At 41.7% G+C, this 18,442-nt stretch overlaps 1 protein-coding gene and 1 pseudogene across 1 annotated transcript in view; both read left to right on the top strand.

Annotated features, from left to right (window-relative positions):
- The first annotated feature begins 4,206 nt into the window (after positions 1-4,206).
- Positions 4,207-4,350, top strand: LOC114622474 (annotated as a pseudogene).
- Positions 4,351-16,169: 11,819 nt separating this feature from the next.
- Positions 16,170-18,442, top strand: part of Prkar2b (protein kinase cAMP-dependent type II regulatory subunit beta) — a 94,198-nt gene continuing 91,925 nt past the window's right edge. Inside the window, exons 1-2 of the mRNA XM_028768808.1 lie at positions 16,170-16,473; positions 16,717-16,723. Of these exons, the coding sequence (XP_028624641.1) occupies positions 16,170-16,473; positions 16,717-16,723 (311 nt within the window). The remainder of the gene's footprint in view (positions 16,474-16,716; positions 16,724-18,442) is intronic.

Below are 18,442 nucleotides of genomic sequence, written 5' to 3'. Positions count from 1 at the left end.
ACGGAGAATGTTCAATCATTTCAAGAATGTTCTACAAATAGAATCATACAGTATCTAACTTCTAATGCCTGTTCTTTTCCCCACTCATCATGATTTTCTGAAGATTCATAAAAGTTATGGCCATTAACTTACTGCTCTTTCCTGTTGATGGGCTTTATTGTTGAGTTTTTCAGGTATGTACAATAGTTTATTTAGACAGCTTCCTTCTTGAAGGAGATATTTTTAATTCCTCTATTTAATAATGTTGACTTAACTATGAAAAAAATAAATAAATAATTGTTTATCATCATCATTACATGTGTGTCTAAGTGTATTTTATAGTGACTGAGATCTCAAAAGTCTAGAAATTTCATTTTTTACTTCAACAAGAATAACTGTTAAGTAATAATTTTCTATAAGATGAATATAGAAATAAAAATCAAATTTTATACTGAGAAAAGAATGTTAATGAGTACCTAAGTCTTATGAGTGAAACCATGGCAAGTAAGGCCTGTGATTGATGGGCATCACAGAGGTTATCAGCTGTGGGACTGGAGTAAGCTGTGTGCTGGCTAGTTTTATGCCAACTTAGCAGAAGCTAGAATCATCAGAGAAGAGGGACTATTAGTTGAAAAAAAAAAGCCTTTATAAGATTAAGCTGTAGGTGAGCCTGTAGAGCATTTTCTTAACTGGTTATTGATATGTGAGGATCCAGCCCATTGTGAGTGGCACCAGCCAGAGCTGATGGTCCTTGTTTCTGTTTAAAAAAAAAAAAAAAAAACAAAAGCAGGCTGAGCAAGCCATGAAAAGCAAACCAGAAAGCAGCACTTCTCCATGCCTCTGCCTCAGCACCTGCCTCCAGGTCCCTGCCCTGTTTGAGTCTCTGTCCTGGCTTCCTTCAATGATGAACAGTAAGTGTAACTAAATAAACCCTTTCCTCCCAACTTGCTCTGGTCATGGTGTTCATCAGGTCAATAGAAACCCTATCTGGTTCTTAAGCTTCTGCTACACTATTTCCATTGGGGGTGTTACTGAGAACTGGTAGTAGAAATCAGTACTGGTGTTGCCTTTTAGTTTTCTTTCATCAAATAAGAATTGATATGAGAGAGCTGGGTATAACAGCCCCAGCCTGTAATCTGAGCCCAGGAGAGGGGGGAGACAAGAAGATCAGACAATGAAAGCTAACCCAAGCTATAGGAGACTCTAGCACAGTAAACAGATAGAAATAAGCCAGGTAGTGGTGACATACACCTTTAATCTCAGCACTCAGACAGATCTACAATTTTTAGGCTACTCTTATCTATAGAGTTCTAGGTCAGTCAAGACTACACCAAGAAACTCTGTCTCAAACAAACAAACAAACAAACAAACAAACAAGGTCAGTCAAGACTACACCAAGAAACTCTGTCTCAAACAAACAAACAAACAAACAAGCAAATAGAAATAAAATACCAAACAATAACAAAACAGAATTGCCATAAAAGGAGGAAGATGGAGGTTGGCATGGTGATTTTTTTTTTTTAATAGCATCTCTTTCTTTCTGCAAGAGGAAAAATCATGTTCTTTCCTTAAGGACAGACTCAGTTCTCAGAATTGCACAAGGGATAGTGTGTTGCTCCCAAACTTGGTGGTGAAATGAAACACGTGACTCGCCCCTTGCTTTCTTTCAGACATATACAAGGAAAGGAACTGCCCTGCTATAAGACCACAGGAACTGTGGTTGACAACCAACCCGTCTTCTAACCAGGCTTCCAGCCTGCAAATAAATGAAGTGCCAGCAATAGCTTCACTCTCCAGAAGTAGAACCATGCTGCAAAACCAACATGCTGCCTGTGAAACATTCTTACGCAGCACCAGTAAAATTCACTCCGAGGATAACAAACACACACACCTGATAAATTGCCAAAGCGACAGATTTGGAGCCCAGAATGTCATGGCTTCTGGAAGAACACAAGGAAAAAAATGTTTTACAATAGAAAAAGTTTCCAAATGGTACTCTGGTCAAACCACGGTCTGGAGAAATCCAGGAGTAAATTTGGTGAGAGGTCAGATAAAACAGGAAGGCAAGGGTGGGAGGTGGGGGGAGGAGAGAAGGAGGGAAGGGAATTCTGTGTGACACCCAAGAGGCAGCCAGAGAGCCAGGATGCAACAGGGAGACCAGATCATTGAAATGGAAGAAGAAAGGGAGGCATGTGTGTGAAAGCTTCAGAAAAAAAAAAAACGGCACCACCACAAGAAAGACTTCACTCAGAGGTGCTGTGGGTAGACAGAAATGCCAGTGCTATGGTTTGGAGAGGACATGGCCCCTTCCACCCAAGGCTTATTCACGATGGGAAGGCTTTGGTACCTAGTGCAGTATTCAGGGATAAGGATCTGGGAGACAAGAGCAGATCCATGAAGACACTGACATCATCAATGGGTTGAGCTCTGAACAGACCTCTAGGGAGTGGTAGCAATCTTGGAAGGTGGGAGCTGATTGGAGGAAGCAGGTCACAAAGAAACCCCTTTGAAGGGAATGACTTATCCTTGGCCTTTCCTGTCTCTCTCTGTCCCCAACCAGTAGCTTCTTCTCTCCAAGCTCCTGTCACCCTGATACTCTGCCTCACTGCAGGCCCATTGCAATAAAACTAGCTGACCCTGAAACCTCGGAGACCGTGAGTCTAAATACACCTTTCCTTCCTTGAGGAGGTTTCCCCCTCCTCAAGTATTTTGTTAGTGATGCAATATGACTAACAGAAGGGCAAAAATAAAATGTGGACACAGTAGGAGAGTTTACAGGGAATAGAGAGTCAGCAAGAATAAACGGGTGGGACGGGGCGGGGGTGGGGGTTGGGGGCAGGGCGAGGACCACTGCTACACAGTCCACCTCCTGGTTATGAAAGAAATAGGGATGAAATCGAAACTCCGTCTGATGCTCCAAGCTTGTGTTGTTTGTTTTCTTAAGGAAAGGCAAACGTCTGAGCATTAGAGAATGTAATAAAGTTGAAAGGAGAGTTCTTGGAACAGGCTGGTTATCCCTCCATTTGCAATAATATGCCCCCTCCTGTTGAAGAAGGCTTTGGCAGATAAATTCGATTTGATTCTGGGGAAAATGGAAATGAAATCCATGGCATTGGTGATTTTCCCATCTCGGTCAAGAAGCTAAGAGCACTGCAGTCATCAGAGGCACTCAGTGGCTTTGAATTTAGACCAACTTCCCTTTCGTAATTTTATTGCAAATATTACTTATAGTCAGTGTCAGGAGATCCCTCAGGCCTAAAGTCATGCTAGGAAGAGACTTAACTTGGAGGCTTGTAAAGCCGGTAAGAAAACTAAAAAGAGCCTGAACAAGTGCTTTCTATTAAGAGATAACCATCAATACAACGAGGCACAAGCCTCCTAAAAATAGAGCCAGTCTATGGGCTCCCTTCTAACCATGAACTATACGGAAAAATGCTAGGCAAAATGTGATTAGAATTCCCATGCTTTACAGAGAAAGCTTGAAATAAGGCACGAATATTCATGCAACCCGCTGCAATATGCATAACAATAGAAATGCTGAAAATATACTGCCCGGGGAAAATGCTAATGAAACATTAATAAGCAAAAAAAAAAATATCTGTTCAGAATCAGTGAAGGAAGAGGGTTATCAGACAGCAGAGATCTAATGTTTATGGAAGAGCGATGGTTTATAAATATAAAGAGATGGAATTAGAAATGCTCAAGGTGTTTCGCTTTATTTTAGAAAAACCCCAGGAAGGAGGGGGAAAAAAACAAAAATGAAGTATGTTCCATAATTTCTTTCTTTCTCTCTTTCTTTCTTTCTTTCTTTCTTTCTTTTTTTAAAGAATAACAGTTTACTATCTCTTAATATTAGAAATCTGCAAGATTCTAGTTTTTCTTTATGCTTTCTAGTTTTTGAAATACCTATAATCAGCTGTATCACTGTCTTAAAATATCTCTTTTGTAAACTGAATTTCAGGTTTAAGGCCAGTATTGTATATAAATAGGGGAAAGCACATATGCAAGTTGTAGCCTACAAAAATAATATTATTATAAGGATGACAGGAACAGATGGAGTCTGTTTTCATCTTGGTGACAAATATGTAGGGCTCGAGTCAGTATAAACAACTATAGAGAGATTGAGGCACTGAAGGATAAAAATATTTTTAAAAAATGGGAAAAGAAAAGAAAAAAATGTGTTAGAATCAGGAGAGTATGACTTTTCAAACGGTAAAACAAAGGGCCATATTTACCTGGCAGGGGAGAACATGAACAGAAAGGTGGCTTCACTAGGGCAAGGCACTCCAGCTGTGGGCCTTCGGTTTCCCTATGTGGGAAACTCAACCACACGACGTGTGGCAATGAGGGCTGTGCTGGCATTCTCCCTTCTTAAAAATTAAAACAATAAGTACAACTAGAAGAGCTATTGAATAAAGAGACTATTGAGACAGCAGTTTTCTTGCTCCGGAGTTTTGAGTTTCGATGGTTGTGAGGTGTTTCTACACAAGTAAGACACAAGTAAGACCGCAAGTCTGTACCTGTAAGGAACCTTAGAGATTATCTAGTATCCAATTCTACTCAGAGAGACAGAGAGATCCGAGAATAAGTTTGAAGTGAAGTTATTCTTTTACTCTTTGGCTTTGGCGCAGCTCCTGCTACCTACCTAAGTTTGTGGGCTTAGAAACAGTTCTTTTTTTTTCCTTAGTGGAAAGCCAAACAACCAAAGTTTTCTGTTTTGATTGAAGAGCAGAGTTCTTCCCTTCAGAGAACTGTTGTTTATAAATAAAAACTGGGAGACGGAGAATGGATTGATGCCGTTTACAGGTGTGACAGTGAGCATCACACAAGAACACAGAAAGCATTTAGAATGTTAAGGAATTATTTGTCCCTAAATACTAGTGCAACTATGCTTTGGGGAGAAAACCTCTCTAATGAGTAAAAATAAAAGTTCATTACACAAATTTTAAAATGAATAGGTGAGGATATTCATGTTTAAGTTATGTTTGTTGATAAGTGTGGATTATTAAACATAAGGAGAATCTCACTGAAATGTAAATAATGAAAAATCGATATTTGAGGAAGATAACTGTGAACGTTTCGCATCCTCTCCCTTTTTAACACCAAACTTCTGAATGTTTTAAAAGGAAACATGTATAAGGCTTATGAGTGAAGCATTGTTAGCTTAAGAGTAAAAAAAAAATATATTGTCAACTCTATTTTTTTTTCATGAGTAATGCTGACCTGTGTCCCATTTCCCGTTAGCATTAGAGGCTCTGGCAATTATGCAATTAAGCCGTCTGGGATGACCAACCAACCCTGCAAGCTGTGAGGAGCTGGAGGTGCTTTAAAAGTGGCAGCCCTATGGAAAATGGCTGTTTGGCTAACTGCTTTGGGTGGGTGGGGATGATGAATCTGAGCCAGCTCTGCATAATGGTATCAGCTGCTCTCACGGAAGCCGCCATACTGACCACTTTTTCCTGTTCTATCTAATGGGGAATAATGGTGGGCCCAAGCCTTACATCAGCAATCAACAGAGGGACCATGGCCAATCACCTTTCCTAGGGAAGTCTTCCAGGGTATTCTTTTATATCGTCCTATTTTTCCTCGTTACTTAGTAATTTATTTCCTATTTATTTGCTTCATGCTTATTTCCCAAATCTGACTATAAAGACAGGAGCATTTTTGCTTTATCCTAATGATCCTTCTGTGCATGTACAGCCTCTAGTATGCTGCCTAGAGCAGAGAAACTCTATAACATTGAGTTCATGGGTGTACTCCCTTTTAGAGAGCCACTACATACACCTATGACAAGAACTACTCCTTAATCTATGCCAAACAGCTAAGTCTCCATAATTTTAATCCTGAAAAGTGGCTTCATTTCAAATGTCTTCTAAGGGTATGCTTATCCATTTTCTTGGTGCAGCTCTCAGCATTAATATTTCTGATTCACTGGGATAGGCAGCAAAAATGGGAGATATAATCTAAACACATAACTTGGTCCATTAAATAGTATCCATGGAACAGTATTGTTATTCTCACTGATGACAAATTCAAGCCCTGACTACCTGCCTAAAAGCTTCCTCTCCTCTCTGGATTATTGTATGTCCCCAAAGGCATGTTCCACAGATCTCTTTAAAGGTGGAAGGTTCTATTTAAACACATAGAGAAGTCCTGGCAGGCTGTGTGACTATCAAGACTGAACTGCTATTGTGAAGTAACATTGTAGTACAAATAATACTTTCACCAGCACCCAATACTTCTTCAACCCTTTCTCATTTTGGGGAGACTTTGTCAATATAACACATGGTTTAAGAGAAACCTCCAAGAAAATAAATCAAAGAGTAGTAACAGTTAGAAATATTAGTACAATGTTTACTTTAGAGCCAGGTCTGATGGAAGAGGCCTCTAATCCTAGCTACTCAGAGTCAAAGATATGAGAATCTTAAATTCAAGCCTTGTGTGGGGTACCGAGTAAGTTCAAGGCCATTCTAGGCAGCTAAGGAGATTTTATATCTCAAAATAAAAAGTAAAAAGAGGGATCAAGGGGGGATAGGACAGTACCAATTAAAGGATTGCCTGGCTCTAGATTCAGTTTCTGACACTTCAAAAATTTTTAACTTTATCATGCATGCCAGTGCATACAAGTAGAAGATAAAGTTGTAGGTATTCTAAATATTGATGATCTCACTTTCATCCAGTCACTAAGAAATCCCAAACAATACTATTTGTTCAAATCCTCTCTCAGTATCTGTTTATATTTTATAAACTTCATGTGCTTCTTTAAAAATATCTATATTTCTAAAGCACCCTTATTCTGATAGAATCTATGGTGAATAACATATTTCCTGAGAAAACAAAATCCTTCCACAGCTGTGGCTTTGTACCGCGCTGTCTACAGAAAAGGAGTTGCCAAGATAGAACCCTAGGTGGTTCCTTGAGTTCTTAGGATTCCTCCAAGTGGTTCTGTTCATTTCTGTGTAGCAAGGTAACATCTTTGAAAGGATATGGTTACTAAGATTTATAGCTGATGAGGTGTGGATATATTCTACTGACCCTGATTCTACCACTAAGTGGCTGAGAAACCCTGGGAAGGCCAACTTGAATTTCCATTTGTACTTAGTTTTTTCTCAAGTACAAAATAAAGATGTTGAATAAAACCAATGATTTTAAATACTTAGCAACAAAAACCCTTCTTCAACAAGGTACTTTGACAAAACCTGAGAAAAATAAAATGATCAAACACTTGAAATAGAATATAATTTCAATGAACTTACCTTGAAATTTAAAAGGTTGTTTTGTGTCCATTTGAGTATGAAATATACTAATTCCCATTCAAAAGTTATGGTTCCCTGAACATCTGCACTTTGTATAAGTCCTATAAGAATCTTCCTGCAAAGCTGAAGAAGTTTGCAACCCCATATGAAGAACAATCACATCAACCAACGAGCCCCCCTCCCCCCTTCCCCCTCCCCCCCTGCACCCCCGGCTCTGCCCTGGAGCTTCCAGGGACTAAACCAGCAACCAATGACTACACACGGAAGGGCCCATGGCTCCTGCTGCAGATGTAGTAGAGGGTGGCATTGCCTGGCATCAATGGGAGAAGAGGTCCTTGGTCCTGTGGAGGCTCCATGCCCCAGTGCAGGGGAACGCCGGGGCAGGGAGGCAGGAGTGGATGTGTGTGGGTGGGGAGCACCCACTTAGAAGCAGGGGGAGGGGGATGGGATAGGAGGTTTTGAAGGGGAAACTGGGAAGGATAACAACATTTGAAATGTAAATAAATAAAATAACCTATAATAAAAAAATAAATACAGATATGTTTATTAAAAAGAAAAAGGAAGCCGGGCAGTGGTGGCGCACGCCTTTAATCCCAGCCCTTGGGAGGCAGAGGCAGGAGGATTTCTGAGTTCGAGGCCAGCCTGGCCTACAGAGTGAGTTCCAGGATAGCCCGGGGTATAAAGAGAAACCCTGTCTCGAAAAAACAAAAAAACAACAACAAAAAAAAAGGAAAAAAGAAAGAAAGAAAGAAAGAAAGAAAGAAAGAAAGAAAGAAAGAAAATTCTCCTGCAACCGTGAACAAGCCAGGCAAAAACTCTTTTCTTCCAGATTAATTTCCAGAATCACACGAAATTTTCCACAAGTAAAATAAAAAATTATGAAACAGAAGTGAGTACTCAGAATAGGAAATGATTGCTTCTGGTCGTAGCATCAGAAGTAATCATGAGGACGTCTGGATTGTCACATTCGACCAAAGGTCAGACTTAGGAATGGGCAAGGCGGGTAAGATTTCCAAGTGGACAGACACAGTAAGTGACATTTCAGATGTAGGAAATTGAGAAGCACTGGTCAGAGAAGTGAAAGTGTCCCTGTGTGTTGGTGGAGAAATGACGTAAGGGGAGTTTGAGCTAACGCTGGGAAATTAGACATAATCAGTTTATGGTTCGTAATTATGAGATTCCCTTTATCTTCCACATAATAGAAAGCCATAAGTGGTTTTGCTCTTCTCTCTCTCTCTCTCTCTCTCTCTCTCTCTCTCTCTCTCTCTCTCTTTCTCTCTCTCGCTCTTGCTTCTCTTACATTCTCTATTTGTTTAAGCAGAAAATGATGTAAACAAAAATAACTAACTTAGAAAAGATTTCTCAAGTAATGCATAACTAGTAATAAAATAGACTTGGGAACAAGAGAGCTAATTAGATTACAGTCTTGGAGGAAAGTGACAAAGACACATTGAAGGACAGGTCTTGCACCAAATTGTGTCCGTTCCCACACCCTCCAAATTCTCACACCGAAACCTTTTTCTTCAATGTGGTCATATTTGGAAATGGGCTTTTAGTGCGGAGGTAGGTGTAACAAGGCCCATAAAGATAAGGGCCTAGCCAACAGTACTGGTAGTCTGGGAAGAGGAGGAGACACCGGAGTGCTCTCTTCCCATGTACTTATAACATGAAAAAGCAAGGCAAACACATTGCAAGTCAGAAGAGAACCACCGAACCAGAACCCACCCAGGAAGGCACCCTATGGTTGAACTTCCATCCTCCAAAATGATGAGGATAAATTTTTGTTGTTGAAGCCACTCTATGTGTGGTGTTTGTTGTATCAATCTGAGCTCACTAAGACGAACAATGACATTAGGGACACAGGGAATAGACTCAACAGGACATGACAGCTAATCCACTCAGGATTCTGGTCCACAAAAATCAACAGTGGCTTTGAGAGTCTAGGGCTCTAGATTCTCAAAGTGTCATGGATGTGTGTCTGGATGGTCAGGATGTCATGATGCTATTTATAGAGCCAGGGAATAAAAGAAGGGGAAGAGTCATTCTAAGGGACAAAGCTTGATGTTTATTTCAAACAAATGGGTTGTTGAATTTCAGGTGTAGGTAACACAGCCATCCATAACCTTCCAGCAGTTAGAGGTGAGAGTTTTGTGGTTAAAAGCTGAACACAAATCTTATGGACTTTGCAATCATCTGCCAAAGTATGCTGTCACAGACCATCATGCCTGAACAAAATCATTAGAGTATAACGTGCAGCTGACAGAAAAAGTTATGCGTCCAGTAAGAGAAGGTAGCTATTTCTGTGTGCTATGTAGACCTGGTTCACATGTTTTTATGACTCTAGAATTTCCTTACAGAAAAAAAAAACTGGAAAAGGAAAGTTTATCTTCAAAACAGTAAATACAGCATGATTTAGACACCCCCAAAGATCCCTTGTGTTCTAATAGATACCTCTGAGAAAGACTAAACAGAATTTAGTGGACCACACAGTTCAACAAACAACAGATACTATGACCTTGAAGTAGGGTAAATGGCAAACTGTTTTCCAAACAAAGCACACATTTACTCTAAGAAGGCCAAGCACACAAAACAAGGCACATTCTACCCCCACAGGGATACAGATTAAGAAGCGAATTCTACACCTAGGAATCTTGAGTTTCACCAGGGCAATGGAGGTACCTCTGTTAGAGAAGTTGAGCAAAAGAGGAAGCTACTGAACTAGAATGTGATATTATGAAACAAAGGAGCACTTCATAAATGTTCAACTGAGTGAGGAAAACAGAAGGGTGTTCAGAGAGTGCCATGAGGACTGTGGCTTGTTAAAAGTGAGTCCTTAAACTTAAAGATGTAGTTGGGTATTCCCACTCAGCAAACACTTCAATCCCCTCAATATAGAAACTGCAATATCTTTGTTTTATGATTTCGTAGACATGGACAGGAGGGGTCCTTGTAACCTCATTGTTACTGTAGAAATTGATTCGGTCAAACAGCATGCCATTCTCACTCCTTCCAAGGCCTTGAAAGCAACTTCTTTAGGCTATTTCTCTTGCTGTTTAAGTGACGTGGTTTTTGAAAACTGTATGCTGTTATTTCTTAATTCTCCAGTTTAGAATTCTCATTGACTACACATTACAGAATATCAGGATTTGCTGTTTTTAGTTCAAAATCACACACACACACACACACACACACACACACACACACACACACACTGAGAAAGGGAAGAGAAAGAGGGAGGTAGGGAGGGAGTAAGGGAGGGAGGGAGAGAGAGGAGAGTGGAGAGAGAGAATATTATACTTTTTTTGGCGGTTTCCACACTCATACTTTACCTTATGATTAGATAAATACTACTCATGGCTAAGCTATGAAATATTCTGTGATAACTTTGTTTTCTCCAGAGTGGATTGCACTGTTTCCAACTGCCTAGTTTTCTCTGACTCTATTGCTTATTTGCTCCCCAGAGATGGACATGATAAAAAACACATTAGATCACTTAGCAGTTCTTTTCTTTCTCCTTCAGGACTTCCTGCGATGTGTCCTTCATTTCCTGCATTGAACCCTTATGATACCTATTCCTGCCAAGTGGCAGCTACAGTGGTCCTTTGCCACTGCCACCCCAAGAATCATCTATATAGCAATAGTAGTTAAAGCTGCTGGGTTTTTAATAAGATCACTCAGGGAGTGTAGACAAAGATGTCGGGGTACAGGAGGGTAAGGCATGTTCTTTAAAGGATACTGGAAAGAGAAAGATCAGTTTTGGGGACAGAAAAAGACCAGAGAAAAGGTGATGCTCTATGCTCCCTTAGCAAGGCTGTCTCTGCCAAGCTAACACTCAGAACCTGTTTCTTCTTAATTGCTTTCCCTTCATTAAGTCAGGCCCAAGATAATCTCCCTTTTGATTAATTGAAAGCCAACTGCTTTGAGACTTTAATTCATCCCCTTTGTCATACTCTATTGGTTAGAAGCAAGTCAGAGTTCGCACTCCCACGCAGGAGAGAGGATTATTCAGGGCTTGACTAGCAGAAGGCAAGAAGCAGGGGACATCCCAGTCAGCTTGCCTTAGAATGGTTTAGTTGGAGAGGAAATTGTGCTGCCACAGGAGAGGTGCTAATAGCAGGAGCAATGATGTCTGATGGGTTAAAGGAAGAGGGCACAGTCACTGACCTACTAGGACACAAAGGGGCTGGACGGAGGACAGTGGCATGGGCACCTTGTCCTGTTAGCCCATCCTGTCACCTCTATCCCCCCATAGGGACCAGCGCGTCAGTGCTCTGCTCAGTGAGACAGACTTGGTCCTCCCTGTTGGCTCCCTCTTGCTGATCCCTCACCCAGGCCCATCTTTCTGCACTCTCAAGTTTGGTTAAGTATGCTCAAAATTCGAGTAGACAATTCTCATTTGCTCTCATCTCTTTTCTGCTGTCTTTCTCTTATTAAATTTTCCATTAAAACTTAATTGTAAGGAAAGGGGAGGTGTAGCCAGGTTGGGGTAGAGCTGAGAGGATTAAAGGGAGGAACTGAGAGTAAATATGATCAAAATTCAAAATACACCGTCTGACACTGTTAAAGAATTAATAAAATATATTTTTGAACTCACAAATAAACATAGTACAAAGTGCTATTTTATCCATTTTAAGGATACAATCCAGCAGTTAAATATATTCCATTGTTATACAACCAACTCTAAAACCTTTTCTTCTTACAAAACCGAAGCTTTTTACCCACTAAAACAAGAAGTCTGCCTTCTGCTGTCCCCAGCCCCTGGCAACCTGCCCTTCTTTCTGTTTCTACAAATTTCAGTGATTTTACTTGCCTTATATTTGCAGACTCAACAGTATTATTTTCATAAGATTGGCTTATTCAACTTAGTATAACATCTTCAAGCATATGCCAGATTTTTTCCTTTTAAGGAAGTAAATTAAAAGCAATTATCTTAATTTTATTGGGATTCTCTTATTTTCTGCTTATAGATCCCCCTGCTCATCCCTTTAACTATTATTTTGGTGGGGTTTTTAAAAAGCAGAGATAAAATGTGTGCCCAATCTGTTCTTCAAAAGGAAACTCAAATTCTATTTGTCTATTTAAGGACAGACAGACCCTTGGATGTTTTTCAAAATCACCTTACCATTTCAGGATCAATTGACGAATAAAATTACAGGGGTTTACATTTAGTCTGCCCCAAATAAGAGTCTTTTTGTTTTGTTTTGCTCATTTGGTTTTTGAGACCAAATTGTAGACCATGCTGGCCTTGAACTCAGTGATCTGCCTGCCTCTGCTTCCCAAAGGCCTGCACCAGGATAGCATTACACCGCTGCTACCACCACCACACCTGCCCCAACACATAAATTCTTAGGTTCCTCCTCGTGTCTATTGAATCTGAAAGTGGGGCGTGTCTTGTAATCAGCCTTCTAGGGAATCAGATTCTTCTAGGACTTGAGAACCTCTAGTCTTCTAGACATAGCCCTGCAAAAACGTATCTAGAGATTCAACATTTTGTGTTGGTTGGTCCAAACTCTAGGATTTCCAGACTGTGAGGTCACTATCTTTGGGGAGACGTGTTATGAGTTGTCTATCCCACTTATAATCCAAATGGTCAAGACTGTTTTCAGTAGAGAAGGCAGGCCTTGACAAGCATGTGTATTGTTACATCTTCATCCGACATCCCAGTGGCTGCATTTACTGGACCACCACAGTCAAGGTCAGGTAATCTACAGGATGCTCAAGTCTGTCTAGGTGGATTTGATTTCTTGAGAGCCTTAATAGATATAACAGAACCATAGTCACTGATGAAATGCTGAAGGTATGAAACCAAGGCCTTGGGCAAGCAAGCACAGTTTCCATATGCGTATTTTTATGTCTTTCCATTTTCCTTTTTCTATGAGTGCATATTTGTTTCTTGTATCAGGATCATTTGATCAAGACGAACCTTAACTATTGATAAGAGATGCGAAGTTATTGATTGGCCATGTTATTATTTTGCATTGTAAAACTTGTCCAAACTATTGGCTTGGCCTTGATACTGCCTTGTTTTAGCAGTTGCATTAAAGTGACTTGATATCTCTGTCCAAGTTTTCCATGCAGAAATAGACTTGGTAGCATTTTTATTGCATTTCAGTGCTGAGCATTTAAATTCGTTTGCAACTGTGCCTAGTCTGATCCTCTGAGAAACAAGTGCAAATTGCTTTGTAAATCAACAACCAAAGAATCAATAGCAGTGATGTTCTTTTAAAGAATTCAAGATGAGTAGTTCCTATAAGACGCCGTCACTGAATTCAAACGTTCAAAAGCAAGTATATTTAAAATGAAGGAAATCATAAAACATTGTCTCAAAGATTATGTGGTGGTGATTAAAAGCCCAAAGAGGATTTGAGAACTGAAAATTGTTTCTGAGAACAGTTCTAGTGTAGCCTAACGGGAACATGAGAATGAAACCTTTTCTTTTTCAGGTCATGGTTATTGGCTTAAGACTTGATGCAAACAAAAATCGTCAGAGTGCTGATTGCCAAGATGGTTTAAATCCAACATATCTGCTCTTAGTATTAGACTCTTGGAAACCTCCCAGAACGAGAGACCAACAACAGGTCATTTAATCCAATTACTAATTTCATGCCCGAGTCACTTCTATGGCTCCAAAGCAATGAGAGCTCCTGGCATGGTGACTAATGAAAGTGAGCCGTCTAGCATGGCTAGAAATCTATGAAGTTAAAAACCCGTGTTGGAGGATGATACTTGAAAATGTGGCTCTTGCTAAGGTATGGAAGGAGAGTTCCTTCTTTTCTCTGTCCTTGGGAAAGGTGTTGAACATCTTGGAGAGACTAATAATTGTCCCCAGACTTGGTTTTCCTCCATCACTAAGCATTTGCTTGCAGATAACTGCTCAAAATAAAGAATGTTTCCCCAAATTTCCCCATTGTAGCATTTAATTGTTATTGTTGTGCAACAAACTACCCCCAAATTTCAAGGCTAACACATACCTCCTTCTTTTTTTAAGTGCTCACCAACTCCATGGATCAGAACTTTGGCCAGGCACCTACCTTTTAGAGGGCTAGAGTGACTTCTGAACGCACCACTGGTGAAGGCAGTCACAATCCCACTCATGTTCCACCTAGGAATGGCCAAGCTGTACTGTGGACGAGCACATGGGCTGGAAGGTGCCATTACTCACTTTCAGAAACTATCCAGCTCAAGGAAAAGACCAGGAGTGTGTGCTGTGGGAGGGATGTTCCCTTGTCTTTCCCACTTTCCTGTTCACTGACTTAGATGAAATGACTGGGGGTGGAGCAGCCATAAAGCCAGAATTACACAGCAATGAGCTTGAATGAGTGTGGATTCTTAATTTCCATTGAGTACCGCAAAGGCCTTTACTGCAAAGCTTGCTTTACAAGATAGAGAAATGAAGTCCCATCTTGTCTTAACTAGCATACTTTGAATTTTCTGCTGCAACTGAGCAATGCTAACCATAATTAAACACCATTATAAATGAAGAAACATGATAGAAATACATCTTAGATTATGGGATCTGTAAAACATTTTGGTAGAGGGCTTGACTAATATTGTGTTCCATATGGCCTCATGGGAAGATCACCACATTTTCTGAGTTTATTTCTTACACACTCCACAATTACAATTTAGAAGTATGTAATTTAAAACACACACACACCAGCATTATTATTATGAGATTAAGAAACTGAACTTGAGAAAGGAATTCACTTATGGAAAAAATACAAGATAAGCATTGTAAACAAGTGGGTATGATGAATCTAAAAAAATAAAACAAAATGAAATATTTTCTCTTTTGTGTGGGCAGAGAGAGAAATGAGAATAAGGGAATAAAACTCAAGAGCGAACACTAAGTGAGTTTGCACTTGGACCGCCTTACAATGAAACGAATGAAAGTAAAGTATGTGTGTTTAAACAGCGTTTAATTTGGCAAAAGAAAATTTTTTTTCTGTTTCAAAATTCTCAAAATAGGCTCATTTTAAAGACAAGGGCTTTCTTTAAAAAGCACACATGTGTAGTTTTCTTTTTCTTTATATTGCTATATTCAAATTTTGGAGATTTAATTGAAATGACTCAAAGTATCAGGAAAGGTTTTAAAAATAAACCATAGGAGCTAATCAGGCAACACACCCTTTGCTGTCTGACCATGCGCGGTGACTACCCAGTATCCTGTCTGAAGGAGATCAACTAACTTTGGTTAAGTGCTTCACAAGAAATGCGGCCTTTGTCTCAGTAACCAGCGGGAAATGCACTAAGCACGGTGTGGTAGAGCATCTGTAAGGTAAACCGTCACAGCCAGGAGGCTGAAAGGCGAAATAAAACCTAGTTGAAAAAAAAAATGCTGTAACAAACAAGTGGCAGTATCTTATCCAAGAGAACTAGTAAGGTTGTGTGACTAACAAAAGACACCATGCACGTTTCTCTTGCGGTTGGACTCTAGAAAAAGAAAAAGACACCCATGTGGAGGCTGAAGCTTCAGAACGAATTGCCCGGCAGCAACTCTGAGTGGGCCAGGGAGAAAGATGCGTGGGATTTGCCCGGGGAGATCAGGTGGAGCGCGCGGCCTCGGGCCCCAAGCCCCAGGCTCCTGCTGCCTCCGCCCAGAGGCCACTTGAGAGGCGGCGGAGCTCCCGCCCGCCGGGTTGCCATGGTTTCCGGGGATCACGTGGGCGCGCGGGCGGGGGCGGGGCGCCGGGCGGGGGGCGGTGCAGCGGCGGCGGGAGCGGGAGCGGGAGGAGCTGGAGATGCTGCCAACCCTCCCCGGGCTGTGCTCGCTCTGCCGCTGCCGCCGCACGGAGCAGCCTCGCCGGGGGCCCAGTGTGCCGCGCTCGCAGCCGGTAGCGCCCGGGGCGCTCGCTCGGGGGCCGCGCAGCCCAAGACCGGACCGCGGATAGGGGGCGAGGGCGGCGTCCAGGCGCTTCGGCGTGCACAGGCAGGATGAGCATCGAGATCCCCGCGGGGCTCACGGAGCTGCTGCAGGGCTTCACGGTGGAGGTGCTGAGGCACCAGCCCGCCGACCTGCTGGAGTTCGCGCTGCAGCACTTCACGCGGCTGCAGCAGGAGAACGAGCGCAAGGGGGCCGCGCGCTTCGGCCATGAGGGCAGGACCTGGGGGGACGCGGGCGCCGCCGCCGCCGGGGGCGGCACCCCCAGTAAGGGTGTCAACTTCGCCGAAGAGCCCATGCGCTCCGATTCCGAGAACGGCGAGGAGGAGGAGGCCGCGGAAGCAGGGGCGTTCAACGGTGAGGACCGGCCCCCTCGCGCCCCGAGCCCCGGCCGCCGCGTCCGCCTCACTCTCGAACCCCGCCTTGCTCTTGAACCCTGTGCTGAGCTCCCCACCTTCCCTGTGCTCTCCACCTTCCCATTCCGCCCACCCCCTCAGCACCCATTTCGGTCGCTCCCACTCGCCCACCTTCCTACTCAGCTCTCTTGTCATGCCTTCCCTTTCTCTGGAGGTGGAGAAATGAGAGGTTGCGCTCCCGCAGCCCCTCTGTCACCTCTCTACCCGGGGCGATTTGGGTTGGGCATCTTGTTGGAAGGTTAACTTTCCCGTGGTTGGAGATGTCTCAGGCTCGGAGAGAGTACCATTGTGCATGAAGGGCGCTTGGCGTCCTCTTTTCAGCCCTTATATTTATTAATGGAGTGTTGGGGAGAAAAGGCGAAGCATGTAGGACTCAGTGAGAAGAGTGTGAAATAGGACTGGCTGAGGTAAAACAAATTAATGATGATAGCTGTGACATTCTTGGAATAGGAATAATTTTTTTCCAGTTTTTCCAATACCATGTGGTGGAGATATTTTTGGACATATAACAAAGGATCATATTTAGCCTGATACCTAGGGGGTCTTGGGCATGAGGAAATAGGCCAATGATTTTCTTTCCTTAGAAAAGAATACAAAACATATATTGAATGATTTTGATGTTTTTCTTTTAAAGTGTGTGGGGGAAAAATAACACCATAGGTACTTCTGAGAGCTTTGTCACTTGTCTTAATGAAAAGCCAGTCAGCAACTAAGGACCACGCCAGACACTGAAACTAGAAAGAATGAATGGGAGAGAAAGGAATTTTCTTAAATAGCTGCTTTTGGCGAGTCCCACCCCTTATGCTTCCCACCCTCTCCCTGACACACCAGACACACACGCATGTCTACACAATATGACCAAATCCCAGGTTTTCCAGGAACCCTGGCTGAAATGCCCCTGGTATGCAAATGTACAAGTGTTTTCCTTTGTGGTGTAAGGCAGTCGTGTGTGCAGCTTTTATTTGTTGATAACGCTGGTGATTTGTGTGTCCACAGTGCATTTCATACAGTGAAAACACTGAAGTGCCATTCACTTCATTCCCTTACGTCCCCCTCCTAGGAAGGACTTCATTTCTTTGTAGAATTAATTATATGCTGAATGGGCTATAAAATTAATGCGTTTTTAGCTTGTTTGAAACACACAAACCCTGGACGTTAGTGCTCTGTGAATGTGAAAGATTGCTATTTAAATTTTAATGTAGGACATTTGAGTGCTTTGAGAATAGGGTAACCGTAGTTTTAATTGTTCCCACACCAAATCAAATGCTTGTCACGCTACAAAGAAGAACTAGACAACATCTTATACAGATGGTCTAGAAAAAGGAAAGTGACATCTAATACTTGTATGCACACACATTTGTGCACATGCTATGTATCTGTGACGTGGGGATGTACATTCAGGCAAGCAATGCACAAAGGAAAAGGGGACTAGTGTCCTGTGAGGCGGCAAGGAGAAGGGGGACTTGGTAAAGGCCTCTGCTCTTTAGAATATAGTGTTAATATAGTTAAACCCAATTATATCTAAATTCTCTTGAAGCACTTTGCTTTGGTTTAATTTCTCCTTGCAAGAATGTGTGTCTTGCACATTGGAAGAAAGAAGTGCTTCTGTAAGCTGTAGGAATATTTTTTATGAAGCTATATAGTCCCCAAGTTATCTTTTCTATAAAATTTAACTCAAGGTCAGTTGTAATAAATGCTTAACCGGTTGCCTTTTAACATCTCTACCTCCAGGGGTTTTTAAACTTCTTGACCATAACACAGTTTGATCTTTATCCAGCAAATGTATATGTCCATGTGCATAGCTGAAACTTTGCCATTGGTATAACCTCAGTTGGGGCAGTTCTCTTTTATATTTTTCTTACCAACACTTTCATTGTGATAGAAGTAAATTCTGTTGAAAATCAGTTTAA

This window comes from Grammomys surdaster, unplaced genomic scaffold, assembly GCF_004785775.1.
Source record: "Grammomys surdaster isolate TR1022 unplaced genomic scaffold, NIH_TR_1.0 188, whole genome shotgun sequence".
NCBI classification, from domain to species: Eukaryota; Metazoa; Chordata; class Mammalia; order Rodentia; family Muridae; genus Grammomys; species Grammomys surdaster.
Note: the sequence above shows the minus strand (reverse complement) of the source record. Positions and strands in the feature narration are given on the sequence as shown.